This window comes from Phyllopteryx taeniolatus, chromosome 9 (genome assembly GCF_024500385.1).
Source record: "Phyllopteryx taeniolatus isolate TA_2022b chromosome 9, UOR_Ptae_1.2, whole genome shotgun sequence".
Taxonomy (NCBI): Eukaryota; Metazoa; Chordata; class Actinopteri; order Syngnathiformes; family Syngnathidae; genus Phyllopteryx; species Phyllopteryx taeniolatus.
The window spans coordinates 1,769,792-1,787,501 of record NC_084510.1 but is presented as its reverse complement, the minus strand read 5'-3'; the positions used below and the strand labels follow the sequence as shown (position 1 = coordinate 1,787,501).

At 42.3% G+C, this 17,710-nt stretch overlaps 1 protein-coding gene across 14 annotated transcripts in view; it reads left to right on the top strand.

The window, feature by feature from the left end:
* The window catches only part of plekha6 (pleckstrin homology domain containing, family A member 6), a 111,687-nt gene that overhangs the window by 36,451 nt on the left and 57,526 nt on the right, over positions 1 to 17,710 (top strand). For 11 of the 14 annotated variants that reach the window (XM_061783581.1, XM_061783580.1, XM_061783582.1 and 8 more), the window contains one exon: positions 15,911 to 15,994. The exons of the other annotated variants lie outside the window; for them this stretch is intronic. In XM_061783581.1, the coding sequence (XP_061639565.1) occupies positions 15,945 to 15,994 (50 nt within the window). In that variant the 5' untranslated portion in view covers positions 15,911 to 15,944. The remainder of the gene's footprint in view (positions 1 to 15,910; positions 15,995 to 17,710) is intronic. 14 annotated transcript variants of the gene reach the window in all.

The window sequence follows — 17,710 nt, the reverse complement described above, 5'->3', positions numbered from 1 at the left end:
CAATGGCAGTGGTTTGATAGAGTGTTTTTACCAAGTTTTAAATTGATCTCTTACACCTGCGGGCGGATTTAAAGAAAAGGCAGATGCCGATATGTATCAAGATGCCGAATAGTGGCACTGATATGGGTCTATCCCTACTAAAAATATGCATATTTTACATTTTCTTTTTTTCTTTTTTTTAACAAAGGTGAAAGGCATGGTGATTTAGTGGTTAGCATATATGCTTCACAGCTGCGAGGTGTTGTGGTTGAATGTGTTTGAACTTTGTTTTTCCCTTGCTTGCTTGTTTTCTCCGGGTGTTCTGGATTCAGCCAACATCCCTAAAAATAATGCATGAGTATTTTAAATGCCCATAGCTGTGAATGTGAGTGTGACTGGATGTTTGGGCACTGTGACTGCCTGGTGACCAGGGCAGGGTGTACCTTGCCCCTCACCCAAAAGTCAGTTGGGACAAACACCAGCTCACCCATGACCCTATAGAGGTCAAGAACTATAGAAAATGAATGGTTTGAAAGGATATGATTTACATTTTCATATTTAAAAAAGTCCATCCACAAAATAAAACAAAAAACAACTACCTGCATGTTATATCCAATGTTCTACGATGTGCGAGCTAATGCCAAGAGTTTTCAGAATCTGTTACCTCAAAATTGACAGGGATGTGAATAATTTTCATAATCTCTAAAATAATTTCAGACAATCTTTGGCCATTTATGTCCAGATAATACAGTAAATAAAAATGTTTAATTAATTAATCAATTGCCGGAACGCCATGACTGGTTAGCACATCGGAATGTGTGTGCGAATGTTTGTTTGTTTATATGTGCCCTGCGATTGGCTGACGACCACTTCAGGGTGTTCCCCGCCTCTCGCCCAGATTCAGCTGGGATAGGCTCCAGCACGCCCGCGACCCTAGTGAGGAGAAGCGGTTCGAAAAATGAATGAATGAATGAATTAATTAATTCAAATTACAGTAGTTTGGGGTTAAATGGACAGGTACATGTGGAGTAAAAGTAACTATATTGAACAGTAAATTTTTCAATTTAGGTTCTGATCATACAATTACATTTCCATGCTTAATGTGTGCTTAGTTTTTTTTTCATATACAACCATTATTTTTATTTTTATATCATAATGGAAACTCAGATCGCATGGGAATGGTGGACGTCTTCCTCTTGCTTTTCTGGGCTGTTGGCAGCCAGTTTTCTAATGTTCACTGTATCTTAACTTGGTTGTTTAGCCTTTTATATTGAATGACATGCTGATAATTAGTATTGCCATGACATGTTGAGTGGCAAGGATTTTTTTTCTGTTGGGGTAGTAGCTGATCTGCCTACGCCAGGCTATAGAACTGCTTTATAGTTAAGTCCCACGACTGGACTTGTCCCCAACTGCATCTCAATAAAATTGCTTGTCGGAAGGTTTATTTAATGTTGTAATTCAATGAAAGTTTTGTGCTGTTTTTGAATGTTTGATTATTCAAAAGGAAACAAAACAAAAACATAACACAAAAAATAGCATACTTGGGATACGTGGGACAAATAACATAGACCATACATCATTGCCAATGGTTTATTTTATCTTGAATAAGAATAATTTATCACAAGAGATTCCATCCATCCATCCATTTTCTGAGCCGCTTCTTCTCACTAGGGTCGCGGGCGTGCTGGAGCCTATCCCAGCTGTCATCGGACAGGAGGTGGGATACAACCTGAACTGGTTGCCAGCCAATCGCAGGGCACATAGAAACAAACAACCATTCGCACTCACAGTCATGCCTACGGGCAATTTAGAGTCTCCAATTAATGCATGTTTGTGGGATGTGGGAGGAAACCGGAGTGCCCGGAGAAAACCCACGCAGGCACGGGGAGAACATGCAAACTCCACACAGGCGGGGCCGGGGATTGAACCTGGGTCCTCAGAACTGTGAGGCTGACGCATTCTCCCATCCAGACTTCTAACACACCCATCATGTGTAAACTGGCAATTTGTGCGCAATCACCAAAGAGTTGTGACTCATTGAAGTCTGTGGCTTGCTTTAAATCATGGAGCATTGAGTTTTCCTAAAACTTGTGAATGTCATAGAAATCAATTTAGAAATTATAGCACACTTTAAATATGAAAATACCCTCTGCAGCAGATGTGTCATCGCCATTGCAACGTGTCTAATACTTTGAAGAAAACCATGTATTTTTTTATTCTGTATGAAATATATCCAATAAAATCAATGTAATGAGAGTACTGTGCTTATGACTGAACCCATATTTTTAGGTCCATCAGTACAAAAAAGGGTGTGTGTCTGCTGTTCTATAGATCAGCGGTTCCCCGCAACTTTCCTTACATCACAGTTATAGAAGCAAATAAAAACAAATGATTCAACAACTCCCGATTGTCCCATTATGATGACTCTAGTTGTAATAGTGAGCCCTGCGCTTTCAAAAAACTCCAAGCTGCCGGCAGCATGTTTGAAGCGGAAAAGCTCTGCGATCACACAGGTGAAAAAAAGTTAGCTGTCGCTAGGTCTGTCACGATAATTACAATATCAACTTATCGTTATATAAATAAAATAGACACAATAGTTTTTCCAGACTCGATAAATTGTCGTTGTGGTGAGCTGGCCTGCGAAGCTGAAAGTTAGACGGCTGTGTCATTAGCCGCTAGTGCACTCATGGAACACTGGCGGACCAGGAGACTCTTGACGGTGTTGGGTCCATCCAATACTCCACAGCCTTGGTCCAAGTACAGCGCTCAGAATCACACAACAGAGATACTTAATGGAACGTTAACTTTTTGTTGTGTTCACCAGCCCGAGAGATAACGAGTTAGCTCGCGAGCTAATGTGCTACCCTGCGAGCTAGCGAGTTAAGGAACTAAACAGCTCGCTCCACCGCGGCGATGTCGTTTAAAACATCAGCGCTTCACTCTGAGTTGTTGTGTGTGTTAGTCTACAATTAACACACGGGAAAGTTAACTGTTTATAATGTTTGCTAGCCCACAAGCTAATGAGCTAAGCAGCTCGCTCCACCGCGACAAAGTCGTTTCAAACAACAGCGCCTCTCCGAGTTGTTGTGTGTGTTAGTCCCCAATTAACACAAACACAGAAATGTTAACTGTTTAGTAAGCATAACCTCAGTGGCACACATTCAGCCAGTAGTTGCCTACAGTGAACCTAACATATATTTGATTGACAGGTGAAGGGCTCTTCTTCGGGCGGACCAATAACACAGTAGTCGGGTTTACATGTAGACTTTTTTGTCATTCCGATTGAATTCATTCTGATTGAAATCTCTGGTCAACTGTTTACATGGGATGTGATCTATTCTAATCGAGCGTATACATGACGTGCTTATATGGAGCATTTTCATCTAGGTTTGGGCTTCTAAACTTATTATAATTGGAATACAAGGCTCCATGTAAACCAGGCTCGTCTTGCAGCTCTTTGTTCACTATTTCAGACCCAAGGGGAGCTATATCACAGAGTAAAGAAAAACAATTTATTAAAGCAGAACAAACCAAAAATATTTGTATAGTGCATTTCATACACAAGGTAACTCAATGTGCTTTATATGATTAAAAGCATTTAAAAACAAAGAAAAAAAAGCTTATAAACATTTAAAACAAAGAGAAAAATAAAAGTACAGTTAAAACAGCGAGGAGTACAAGAAATACAAGTATAATTTATAAGTGGAAATGCTCTAAGAAGCATGAGAAAAAAAAACCTGGACTTAAAAACATTCATATTTGGGGCTAACGTCATTTCTGTTGGCAACTTATTCCATTTGTGTGCAGCATAATAGCTAAATGCTGCTTCACCATGTTTACTTTGGACTCTGTGCTCCACGATTTGATCTGAGTCTGTAGATCTCAGAGCCCTTCTGGGTTTATATTCCATTAGCATTTCTTTCATGTATTCAGGACCGAAACCATTTAGTTATAGACCAGTAGCAGAACTTTAAAATCTATTCTAAAGCTGACTGGGAGCCAGTCAGACTTTAGAATTGGAGTAATATTCTCCGACCCCTTTTTTCTGGTCAGAACCCAAGGTGCAGCATTCTGAATGAGCTGCAGCTGTTTCATGCTCTTTTGGGGGAGTCCAGTCAGAAGACCATTACAATTGTCAAGTCCACTTGAGATAAAAGCATTGATGAACATCTGTTGGTCTGCTTCGCACATGCAAGCCTTCACTCTGGATATGTTCTTCGGATGATAGAAGGTAGTTTTAGTAATTGATTTGATATGACTGTTGAAAGTCAGGTCAGAATATATCAGTACACCAAGGTTTCGGACTTGGGCTTTGGTTTTTAAAGAGAGTGACTCCAGGTATTTACCAACAGCAATCCTCTTTTCTTTATTGCCAAAAACAATTATCTCAGTTTTGTTGTGGTTTAATTGAAGAAACATTTGGCTCATCCAGTTATTCATGTTTTAGAGAGTGACACAACACCTCAGTTGAACTTTAGTCATCTGGAGACGCAGCTAGATATAACTGAGTTTCATCTGCATAGCTATGATAGTCAGAATTAAAGTTCTGAAGAATTTGACCCAAGGGTAGCATATACAGGCTGAACAGGAGGGGTCCAAGAACTGACCCTTGAGGGACCCCATTGGTCATTGCCATTTGATGAGATTGAAAACTTCCAATGGTTATAATGGTAGGATTTGAACCATTTAAGTACTGTTCCATTTAGTCCTACCCACGTTTCCAACCTGTTCAGCAGTATATTATGATCTACCATATCAAAAGCCACACTGAGATCCCACAAGGCCAGAATTGACAGCTTTCCAAAGTCAGTATTCAACCTTATATCATTTAACACTTTGATAAGAGCAGATTGTGTACTGCGATGAGTTCAGAAACCTGATTTAAATTTGTCAAAAAGTCCATTTAACTTCAATAAATTGCTGAGTTGATTAAAAATAACTTTCTCAACAATCTTGGCTATGAAAGGGAGATTTGAGATGGGTCTATAGCTTGCGTTCTATTTTTTAGAAGAGGCTCAATGGCAGCTACTGTAAGAGCTTTAGGAAACTCACCTGACTGAAGTGAGCAATTGATTATTTGCTGCAAATCAGCTAGCACAGACTTCGCAATAGCTTTAAAAAAGTCAGATGGTATTGGGTCAAGACAGCTCGTTGATGGTTTCAGCTGCTGAACCATTTTCTCGACAGTTTTTTGGTCAACTGTATCAAATTCTGGGTGGCTTCAGATGTAGTATCATTTTATCATTTTGCTGATTTGTGCTGATGTTTAACCTGATGGATTGTATTTTTTCACTACATAAGCAAATTCATTACATTTATCTGCTGTTAGGAGTTCTGGAGCTATCTGATTCGGGGGGTGAGCTTGTCAACCACAGTAAACAGAGAGCGAGTATTGTTGAAGTTCTTACTGATGATTTCAGAAAAAAATTCCTGTCTACCCCTGACTAACTCTTGGTTTCAAATTCCAAAGACTTTGTCAGTAGAGGTCAGAGTCAATTGGGAGTTTAGTTCTTGTCCACTTACGTTCTGGTTTCCTACACTTTGATTTTGAGGTCTTTACCATCATTGTGCTCCTCCACGGTGTTCTTGGTCGCCTCAAGATTGTCTTAGTTTGAATAGGAACGACAGCATTCATGACATTTGAGATATTCCAGGTGAAATTATCCAAAAGTTCATCAACTCAAGGGTCCCAGCATTCACAGTTTGTGGTACAGCTATGATCTCCATAAACTCTCATTTATGTACCTTTTCTAAATTGACATAGGGGTTGTCTGAACTTTTGGGAGAATCTGTAATTCAAAGAATACACAAAAATGGTCAGAAATAGCCACATCCTTCCATCTATCCATCCATTTTCTGAGCCGCTTCTCCTCACTACGGTCGCGGGCGTGCTGGAGCCTATCCCAGCTGTCATCGGGCAGGAGGCGGGGTACACCCTGAACTGGTTGCCAGCCAATCGCAGGGCACATAGAAACAAACAACCATTCGCGCTCACAGTCATGCCTACGGGCAATTTAGAGTCTCCAATTAATGTAGCCATATCCTTAATGTCAATAAATTTAATTTCAACATCCTTCGAGATTCAATCCCCGGCCCCGTCTGTGTGGAGTTTGCATGTTCTCCCCGTGCCTGCTTGGGTCTTCTACGGGCACTCCGGTTTCCTCCCACATCCCAAAAACATGCATTAATTGGAGACTCTAAATTGCCCGTAGGTGTGACAGTGAGTGCGAATGGTTGTTAGTTTGTATGTGCCCTGCGATTGGCTGGCAACCAGTTCAGGGTGTACCCCGCCTCCTGCCCGATGATAGCTGGGATAGGCTCCAGCATGGCCGCGACCCGCGTGAGGAGAAGCGGCTCAGAAAATGGATGGATGGATGTCAATGTTCAACAATCAGCGTGATGCGATATGGCCGTTGGGCACTGGGTGGAGCGGTGAGTGTTATGTGCCAGATGTGTCCCACACAGCACGAGTCAACCTCCGCCAGGAGTTTAACTGAATCAAAACGAGCAATATGATGTTTCACCTTCACAGGGCGCTGCACTTACTACAGCCACCAGAGTGCGGAAGAGGAAAAGTATGCAGCATGGGCTATATTGTCACATATGCTTAAGTCTGAAAAGGCGCAGCTCCGCACTTTTCCCTCTGCGCCCATTCTGCCGTCCACGTATGTCTATCATTTGTGTGTCTTCTGGCCATGTGTGCACTTTGGGTGGAGTAAATAAGTCATTGTGGGCATTCCCTCCCAAATCTGGCCTTGCTCGTATTTCTCTTGTGCGCTCCAGAGGCTGCAGTAACTCTAGCGCCCTGGGAAGGTGAAACATCATATTGCACGTTTCAATTCGCTTCCATGCTCTGAGCCTCCGCTGCTGCTGGCGGCCCGGCGGCTGACTTGGCACACTGATGGACACTTGTTCCTTCGCCGACTGCTCGACGGCCGTAATGTGTCTTGACCATATTACGCCAATCAATGACAGAATGTCAACATATCATATTGATTAATTAATTTTCATGCGCGTGCTACGAGCGGTATTTGCATTTCAAACATGGTGCATGGCGGCTTGGGAGTTTGTCTGAAAGCGCTGCTTAAAAGAACTGCAGTCATCATGATGGCGTGATGGTGGGTTAGATATGCAGCCGTGGCCCAATGGTTAAGATCATCGCCTGCCACCGTGGGGGACCTAGGTTCAAAACCCCAACTGGACCATCCGCCAACATCCCCCGGACTCACGGCTGTGGTGTCCTTGAGCAAGACACTGATACCCCGAAATGCTCCCCGGGCGCTTCAGCTACCCCCTGCTCCAATGTGTTCCACTAATATGTGTATGTGTTCATTGTGATCGGTTAAATGCAGAGAACAAATTTCGTGTGCATGCATGCATGTTCATGACAATAAAAGATGCTTCTTCTTCTTCAATACTTCTTTTTTTATTTGATCTGCAGTATGTCATCGTCATTTAAGTGACCTTCTTCAACCAGTATGGAACATGGCTCACTCATGTTCTTATTGATGGCCTTCCAAACGCATTCACTCATAAGCAAAGTATTATGATTCAATTATGAATTATTATTATTATGTATTGTACAATATGTCGAGGTCGAAGTCGAAGTCAAAGAAGAAGAAGAAGAAGAGGTGGAAAGCGGGTTCTTCGGCAGAAAGAGAAGAGGAAAACACAGAGCCTAGAACTGAATGTGGGGACTTTGAATGTTGGGACTATGACAGGAAAATCCCGGGAGTTGGTTGACATGATGATTAGGAGAAAGGTTGATATATTGTGTGTCCAGGAGACCAGGTGGAAAGGCAGTAAGGCTAGAAGTTTAGGGGCAGGGTTTAAATTATTTTACCATGGTGTAGATGGGAAGAGAAATGGAGTCGGGGTTATTTTAAAAGAAGAGTTGGCTAAGAATGTCTTGGAGGTGAAAAGAGTATCAGATCGAGTGATGAGGCTGAAATTTGAAATTGAGGGTGTTATGTGTAATGTGATTAGTGGCTATGCCCCACAGGTAGGATGTGACCTAGAGGTGAAAGAGAAATTCTGGAAGGAGCTAGATGATGTAGTTCTGAGCATCCCAGACAGAGAGAGAGTCGTAATTGGTGCAGATTGTAATGGACATGTTGGTGAAGGTAATAAGGGTGATGAAGAAGTGATGGGTAAGTACGGTATCCAGGAAAGGAACTTGGAGGGACAGATGGTGGTAGACTTTGCAACAAGGATGCAAATGGCTGTAGTGAACACTTTTTTCCAGAAGAGGCACGAACATAGGGTGACCTACAAGAGCGGAGGTAGAAGCACACAGGTGGATTACATCTTGTGCAGACGATGTAATCTGAAGGAGGTTACCAACTGTAAGGTAGTGGTAGGGAAGAGTGTGGCTAGACAGCATAGGATGGTGGTGTGTAAGATGACTCTGGTGGTGGGGAGGAAAATTAGGAAGACAAAGGCAGAGAAGAGAACCATGTGGTGGAAGCTGAGACAGGACGAGTGTTGTGCAGCTTTTCGGGAAGAGGTGATACAGGCTCTCGGTGGACGGGAAGAGCTTCCAGAAGACTGGACCACTGCAGCCAAGGTGATCAGAGAAGCAGGCAGGAGAGTACTTGGTGTATCTTCTGGCAGGAAAGGAGAGAAGGAGACTTGGTGGTGGAACCTCACAGTACAGGAAATCATACAAGGAAAACGGTTAGCTAAGAAGAAGTGGGACACTGAGAGGACCGAGGAGAGGCGAAAGGAATACATTGAGATGCGACACAGGGCAAAGGTAGAGGTGGCAAAGGCAAAACAAGAGGCATATGATGACATGTATGGCAGGTTGGACACTAAAGAAGGAGAAAATGATCTATACAGGCTGGCCAGACAGAGGGATAGAGATGGGAAGGATGTGCAGCAGGTTAAGGTGATTAAGGATAGAGATGGAAATATGTTGACTGGTGCCAGCAGTGTGCTAGGTAGATGGAAAGAATACTTCGAGGAGTTGATGAATGAGGAAAATGATAGAGAAGGGAGAGTAGAAGAGGCAAGTGTGGTGGACCAGGAAGTGGCAATGATTAGTAAGGGGGAAGTTAGAAAGGCATTAAAGAGAATGAAAAATGGAAAGGCAGTTGGTCCTGATGACATTCCTGTGGAGGTATGGAAGCATCTAGGAGAGGTGGCTGTGGAGTTTTTGACCAGCTTGTTCAATAGAATTCTAGTGTGTGAGAAGATGCCTGAGGAATGGAGGAAAAGTGTACTGGTGCCCATTTTTAAGAACAAAGGTGATGTGCAGAGCTGTGGCAACTATAGAGGAATAAAGTTGATGAGCCACACAATGAAGTTATGGGAAAGAGTAGTGGAGGCTAGACTCAGGACAGAAGTGAGTATTTGCGAGCAACAGTATGGTTTCATGCCTAGAAAGAGTACCACAGATGCATTATTTGCCTTGAGGATGTTGATGGAAAAGTACAGAGAAGGTCAGAAGGAGCTACATTGTGTCTTTGTAGATCTAGAGAAAGCCTATGACAGAGTACCCAGAGAGGAACTGTGGTACTGCATGCGGAAGTCTGGAGTGGCAGAGAAGTATGTTAGAATAATACAGGACATGTACGAGGGCAGCAGAACAGCGGTGAGGTGTGCTGTCGGTGTGACAGAAGAATTTAAGGTGGACGTGGGACTGCATCAGGGATCAGCCCTGAGCCCCTTCCTTTTTGCAGTGGTGATGGATAGGCTGACAGATGAGGTTAGACTGGAATCCCCGTGGACCATGATGTTTGCAGATGACATTGTGATCTGCAGTGAAAGCAGGGAGCAGCTGGAGGAACAGTTAGAAAGATGGAGGCATGCACTGGAAAGAAGAGGAATGAAGATTAGCCGAAGTAAAACAGAATATATGTGCATGAATGAGAGGGGTGGTGGGGGAAGAATGAGGCTACAGGGAGAAGAGATGGCAAAGGTAGAGGACTTTAAATACTTGGGGTCAACCGTCCAGAGCAATGGTGAGTGTGGTCAGGAAGTGAAGAAACGGGTCCAAGCAGGTTGGAACGGGTGGAGGAAGGTGTCAGGTGTGTTATGTGACAGAAGAGTCTCTGCTAGGATGAAGGGCAAAGTTTATAAAACAGTGGTGAGGCCAGCCATGCTGTATGGATTAGAGACAGTGGCACTGAAGAGAAAACAGGAAGCAGAGCTGGAGGTGGCGGAAATGAAGATGTTGAGGTTCGCTCTCGGAGTGACCAGGTTGAATAAAATTAGAAATGAGCTCATCAGAGGGACAGCCAAGGTTCGATGTTTTGGAGACAAAGTTAGAGAGAGCAGACTTCAATGGTTTGGACACGTCCAGAGGAGAGAGAGTGAGTATATTGGTAGAAGGATGATGAGGATGGAGCTGCCAGGCAAGAGAGCTAGAGGAAGACCAAAGAGAAGGTTGATGGATGTCGTGAGGGAAGACATGATGGCAGTTGGTGTTCGAGAGGAGGATGCAGGAGATAGGCTCTCATGGAAAAGGATGACGCGCTGTGGCGACCCCTAACGGGACAAGCCGAAAGGAAAAGAAGAAGAAGATTGTACAATATGTAGAGATTAAAGAACACAAAAACACATGCCCCTGAGCCTATTAGATGAGCAGTGCTGACGTCTCACAGGCGACCATTAAGTTCCATTTCCTCTACGAGGTTTAATATCACATTTAAAGTGTGACATAGTCTTCGAGTGGATTTCAAAGGCTTTCACGTCTCAGGAAAACTCCACATTCTGGGAGTGCTTACCCTCCTGCAGACTTCAATGAGTCACGGCTCTCATGAGCAAACTGGCCGGGTATGGGTGAGGGGTGTGTCTGAAGTCAATATGGCAGAATCGGCGTAACTTGAAAACGCGCAAGCCAGATGCTTTAAAATACTGACTGACACCCCAACAAGAAAGTATGGATGAGAGCCAGATTAGATAGGGAATGCCCACATTTTAAGGTTTCTCCACCCAGAGTGCATACCTGGCATGAGGGTGCATAAATGTTAGATTTGACTGGACGGGAGAATGCATGCAGAAAAAAAAGCGGACCTCTGTGGCAAGATTCAAACCCCTAGGCAGGGCAGTATGATGCTACTGCCCTGTTGCAATTCGATTCTGAAATATGCTATTATATAATTTTTCTCAGGGGTGGAGCTGACTTGTTTGACTTCTGCCGCTTCTGCTGTTAAGAAGTCACTGTACTTTTTCATTACAATGATCTAAATGTCGCACGCTACTTTTATTTATTGTTTATTTATTTATTGCTTATTATTTTGTGCGCGACACTACGACTTCGACTTCTGCATTGGCTGCTGTTTGCTCCAATCCAATTTAAGCGCTGGTGACGTTTAAGTCTAGTTCAGCAATCAAACGTCACAATAAAGTCACATGACCTCACACAACGTCTTCCATTGGGCTTCCCGGGCATAGGTATTAATACTAGATAAGCCAGCCCGGCTGATTGTCGTGCCGACGTGGCGGCCATGTTGGGCAGGTCTACGTTACCATGAAGGCAACAGCGCGCTACTCATGTTTACATTTAGACGAACAAAAACTTTTATGTATTGCAGTATTTGTCTGGCACCGTCTGCCCAAACGTGAATAGTTCAGCCCACTTATAACTTGAGAAAACACCTTGCAGTAGATTGCAGATGTTTTGTTGTAGTTTTGGCTGTACACACACCACACACACACACGAGCATGCACGCACACGCCTGCACACACACAGCAATATCAGAATTTGCACATTCACATTTTATTTTGTTATTTTTATTTTATTGATGTTCATGCTGTCAGAAGTTACTCACTCATTTACTCAGTACTTGAGTAATTGTTTCACTGTGTACTTTTTACTCTTAAGTAATTTTTGGGAGGACTACTTTTTACTTTTACTTGAGTCACATTATTGTCAAGTAACAGTACTCTTACTCAGAGGTGGGTAGAGTAGCCAAATATTGTACTCAAGTAAGAGTACTGTTACTTTAGAATAATTAGAATAATGAATACTCAAGTAAAACTAAAAAGTAGGCATCCAAATATTTACTTGAGTAAGAGTAAGAAAGTACTCAATGAAAAAAAATACTCAAGTAAAGAGTAACTGGTGAATTTCTTTTTTCCAATTCAGAGCATGAACATCAAATAAAATAATAGCTGGGAGTCGACACAGACCTGCCACCATTTAAATTTTTAACTGCCCAAAAACCAACAACACATGCATTGAAACATTATTTGCTTTATTCACTGAAATGACTTGATGAAATGACTTGAAATGACTTGAAATGACTTGAAATGACTGGGGTACCTTCCGCACCCCAGTCACCAGCTCTTCCAGCTCCTTCCCTCAGGTAGGCGCTACCGATCAATGCAAACTAGAACTAGTAGACATTCCAACAGCTTCTTCCCTCTTGCAATCAACTTCTGAAACAGCTAACCTATAATTCCATTACAACAAGCTGGCAATTTTTTGACTTGAGTTCGTTGTCAAATTTCTGTGGGGCCAATTATGTATTACTCGTGCACTCACTGTAGTTGTCTCGCCATGCTGCACTATTTGCATATACTGGCCACTCATGCCAGAGTAGCATCTGCTCCATTTGCACACTGATTGAGGAGTATCTGTAACATTTGCACAACCAACATTGTCCCAGATTATCGCACTACTCGTCACTTTAAACCGCATCCACTCCTTGAAGTCTCGGCGCCCTTTGCACAATGGTCATTGCACCGGACTATTGCAATATTAGTCATTCGAACTGCTCTAAGTGCTAGAGGACTCTGCATCTTTTTGCACAATTGTTTTTTGTCAATGTCTTTATGTCTCAAAAGTGTTTTGTAAATTGACTGTCTGTTGTACTAGAGCGGCTCCAACTACCGGAGACAAATTCCTTGTGTGTTTTGGACATACTTGGCAAATAAAGATCATTCTGTTTCTGATTCTGATGAAGAAGCTGTTTGCTGAACAAACATAGTGATTGTATGCGGGTGTGCGACACCATAGGATAGGGCTAATTTCCGGTGTTACAGTACCTGTTAATATAGAGACACGTATACCTTTCCGGGTTCCCCCGAACCATTCAAATAATGCGCATTATAAAGTAAACATATTTTTGTGTTTTACAACAACACTTAACTATATTTATACGCGTACATCAGGCTTCACTTTTTTAGATAAAAAAGTGAAGCCTGATGTACGCGGGCGGTATACATACGTACATTTGTGCCGTTAAACCCACTTCTTCCAACTATGAATCTATCTTTTTATAGTTTAATATATGTGATAAAGTACAACATACTATTTGTGCAGCAACCAATGCGTGTCCACATATCCACTAGCTTGATATGCGACTGGGCGAGGTGGTCGCTTCGTGGATTTTTGCTTGTCGTCCTGCTCCTCTTCCTCTTTTCCCATCTCGATCATGCTTTTTGTGTCACGTCAATGCAAAATAATATTTGTAGTGATTTTTTTTTACAATCGTGGCCTCATTTCTGCTACGTCATTTGCGGAGCACCACTAAATGAGCCAGCACAGGAATGAATACGGTAGAAACCAAATAAAAAAATAAAAATCAAATACTGAAAAATACAGCAAGACGGTAGAGGAGCTCACAGGCTTAATCAGCATTGTGTCATCTCCTCTAGTAATGGCTTGTGTGAAAATTACTTTTTTTGTTTTAATACAAAAAGTAGTTGCGGATTGCAGGTTTAATACATTGTCATTGGAAGCATGGCTTGCCATGAAGTTTTTTTGCTCACCAGCCACTGTGGCTAGCGGTTCCCCAAGTTACTGGAAACTCATTTTCACTAGACACTATTTTCTTGTTGGATACACACGCAACCAATTTCCGTATTCCGTAAAACAGTTCAGGAGACTGACGGAACCCTATCACACTGGGACAAAGCAACTGTGGAAATATTAGTGTACACTGTTTTTTTTTTTCAAAAGCTACCAAAGATGAACATATCTCCTCCTTAGCCTTCGTTCAAGTTAGCATACATCATATCATATAAGTTAAATACATGTATTTAACTTGTGTCAAAATACAGTTTGGGTTCAAACCATGGTGTCATTAGCCAGTAATTATACTAGTTATTGTCCGCTAACCTGTTTTCAGGGTTTGGTCGTGTGACATTTCGCATGAAGCGGGTTATGTTAAATATGACGAAAGCTAACTATGGCATGCTAAGGTTTACTAGAATTAGATTTACTCCATTTTAAAATGTAAATGACCCCTGTGCACAGCAAAACGCTGCAGGTCATTATCAACTATTCAGCTTTTCAGCTATTCCCAGCTTTCTCACAAACTTAAAAAGTAGTCTGGACAGTTGTTTGTTGCCATTTGTAGCTAGCCTTTATTTGTATTTTTTTTTTTTAAATTTTAGCAAAAACCTCCAGACTCTACCTTTAATTAACAAACACAATGTTCGTTTATTAATACATGTTTAACATAATACTTGCACATCCGCACCTAGTCTGTGAAAAGTCGACCTATCCCCAAAGAATGTGCGTGTTTCGGGAACAGCGTTCTCAGCTTGTCAAGCTCCGCTGAGTTCATGAGAGCCAGAGAAAGCTGTTTTTTTTAGAAACCGTTTAGTCGCTATGCAAGCTTTATGACGAAGGGACATTTCACGGTCCTTAATTGATTCAATTTTTAAGTTGCTTGCCCTGACCACAAAAGACTTACCACCTTCTTTCTATGTCTGACCCAGCAGTGATGTCACCGAAAGGCTTCATGAATGGACCAATGAGTAAACACTATTTGCAGACGGTGCTCATGGGAGTTGTGGTATCGTAGTCTCACATTGCAGTTGGTTTATTATTACAGATGCCATTTGAGAAAACTACTTAAATCCATCCATCCATCCATTTTCTGTACTGCTTCTCCTCACTAGGGTCGCGGGCGTGCTGGAGCCTATCCCAGCTATCTTTGGGCGAGAGGCGGGGTACACCCTGAACCGGTCACCAGCCAATTGCAGGGCTCATATAAACAAACAACCATTAGCAATTGGCGGGTGCTAATATCAAGCCCTGATTGGAAAATATATATAGCCAATTTAAGTGATTTGTGGTGCACTTTTTTTTTCTTTTTTTTTTTACTATAAAAACTACAGTGGGTCGTGCATGTGCATGTGGTTGTACTATATCTGTGCCATTGATAGCGTGTCAGAAAAATGGAAACACTAGTGCTGTACAGTATGTGTGTTCGGAGGTCAAAGTGATACCTCATGCAGAAATTGGCACTGGCATGAGGGTGAAGCATTCACTGTTAGACATTTCATAGGGTTTGTATAGTAACTCACTGACAACGCTATTCCCAGTAAGCTACTATAAAGTTGTTTAGCTTACCTGAATCAGGTGACACTCCTGCCTCTTGACCTCTACAAAGAGCTTCCTGGAATGGAAGCATAATGCTACTACGGGTGTTGGTTGTTCATAGTTGCAGTTGGGGGTCTGGAAACAGCCCAAAAAAATGTTTCAGACAGAAATGTCAACAGCATGTCGTGCCCTTGGAGCAGCGGATTCAGAGTAGCATCAGATCCATCTTATTGTCAAGTAGCTGAACGTTAGCTAGGAATAATAGACGTTAAACCCACTCTTTTGTTAATCCCATATCCTAGTAGAAAGTTGATCCACTAGTTATTCTCGTTAGTCTTTGTGCTTTTCTGCTCTCTTCCCCTTTCCACACTGACTGGTGCTGCTTATATCTTTGTTTGAATGGCTATTGTCATATTGGTCAGGTGTGAGAGTTTAGTATGAACCACATTTATGACACATTTTCAAGATTGTTCAGAAAAAAGTATTAGTAATATACTTACCAATGGAACTTGTTAACTCTTGTATTGCCTCATTCTGTTGTCTTTATTTAGAATTACAATTGTAAAGAAATAAATTAATAATGAATGTATTTATGTTCGTATTATTTTACATTTATTTGAATTCTGTGCATCTGTCTGTTTGCAGTCAACATGACACCAGTAGACCAGCTGGAGCAGTAATGAACACAATCCAGCTGCAAGGAACTGCACCAATACACACCAATCTGCAGTGAGAAAACACACTCTGTAGTTCTCGGCATGCTAAATCCATCACAGTGTTGGAAGCTCTTCAGACGCAAAACATTCTTCAAGCTATTTGGTTAAGAAATGAGCAATAACAGGACAATGAATCACTCCGAGAATCTGCACCGCAGGACTTTTCCACCTTTCCAACTGATTTGCATTAGATGCTGAAGGAATAAACAACAGTAACAAGCTGTTCATCAGCTATCTTGTAAAGATACAATAGCTCCGCAGTGCACTGGACTTTGCATTACCAATGAAGTAATGTCATACTGTATATACATACATACATACATACTGTACATACATACATACATTCTGGAATTCCTGAGAATGCCTGTGGTAGTGCTGGGCTACAGCAGAAATGTCTCTAAAGCCAAGGACTTTATTTAAGTCTGTTATAGGCCTATCGGCAACCAGTAACAAATGCAGCAGAAATAAGTTACATTTACCTTGCCAGTATACTACGTAATGTATGTATGTACAACCCCAATTCCAATGAAGTTTGGATGTTGTTAAACATAAATACAAACAAAATACTTAATTAATTATATTTAATTGAATACACTACGGCGGCACGGTTAGACTGGTTAGAGCGTCAGCCTCACAGTTCTGAGGACCAGGGTTCAATCCCCGGCCCCGCCTGTGTGGGGTTTGCATGTTCTCCCCGTGCCTGCGTGGGTTTTCTCCGGGCACTCCGGTTTCCTCCCACATCCCAAAAACATGCATTAATTGGAGACTCTAAATTGCCCGTAGGTGTGACTGTGAGTGCGACTGGTTGTTTGTTTGTATGTGCCCTGCGATTGGCTGGCAACCAGTTCAGGGTGTACCCCGCCTCCTGCCCGATGACAGCTGGGATAGGCTCCAGCACGCCCGCGACCCTAGTGAGGAGAAGCGGCTCAGAAAATGGATGGATGGATGGATGAATACACTACAAAGACCAGATATTTAATGTTCAAACTGATAAACTTTCTTCTTTTTAGGAAATAATCATTAACTTAGAATTTTATGGCTGCAACACGTTCCAAAAAAGCTGGGACAGGGTCATGTTTATCACTGTGTTACATCACCTTTTCTTTTAACAACATTCAATAAACGTTTGGGAACTGAGGACACTAATTGTTGAAGCTTTGTGGGTGGAATTCTTGCCCATTCTTGCTTGATGTACAGCTTCAGCTGTTCAACAGTCCGGGGTCTCCGTTGTCGTATTTTACGCTTCATAATGCGCCACGCATTTTCAATGGGAGACAGGTCTGGACTGCAGGCAGGCCAGTCTAGTACTCTTTTACAACGAAGCCACGCTGTTGTAAAACCTGCAGAATGTGGTTTGGCATTGTCTTGCTGAAATAAGCAGGGGCGTTCATGAAAAAGACGTTGCTTGGATGGCAGCATATGTTTCTCAAAAACCTGTATGTACCTTCCAGCACTAATGGTACCTTCACAGATGTGTAAGTTACCCATGCCATTGGCACTAACACAGCCCCATACCATCACAGATGCTGGCTTTTGAACTTTGCGTCCATAACAGTCCGGATGGTTCTTTTGCTCTTTGGCCAGGAGGACACGACGTCCACAATTTCAAAAAACAATTTTAAATGTGGAGTCGTCGGACCACAGAACACTTTTCCACTTTGCATCAGTCCGTCTTAGATGAGCTCGGGCCCACAGAATCCTGCGGCGTTTCTGGGTGTTGTTGATTAAT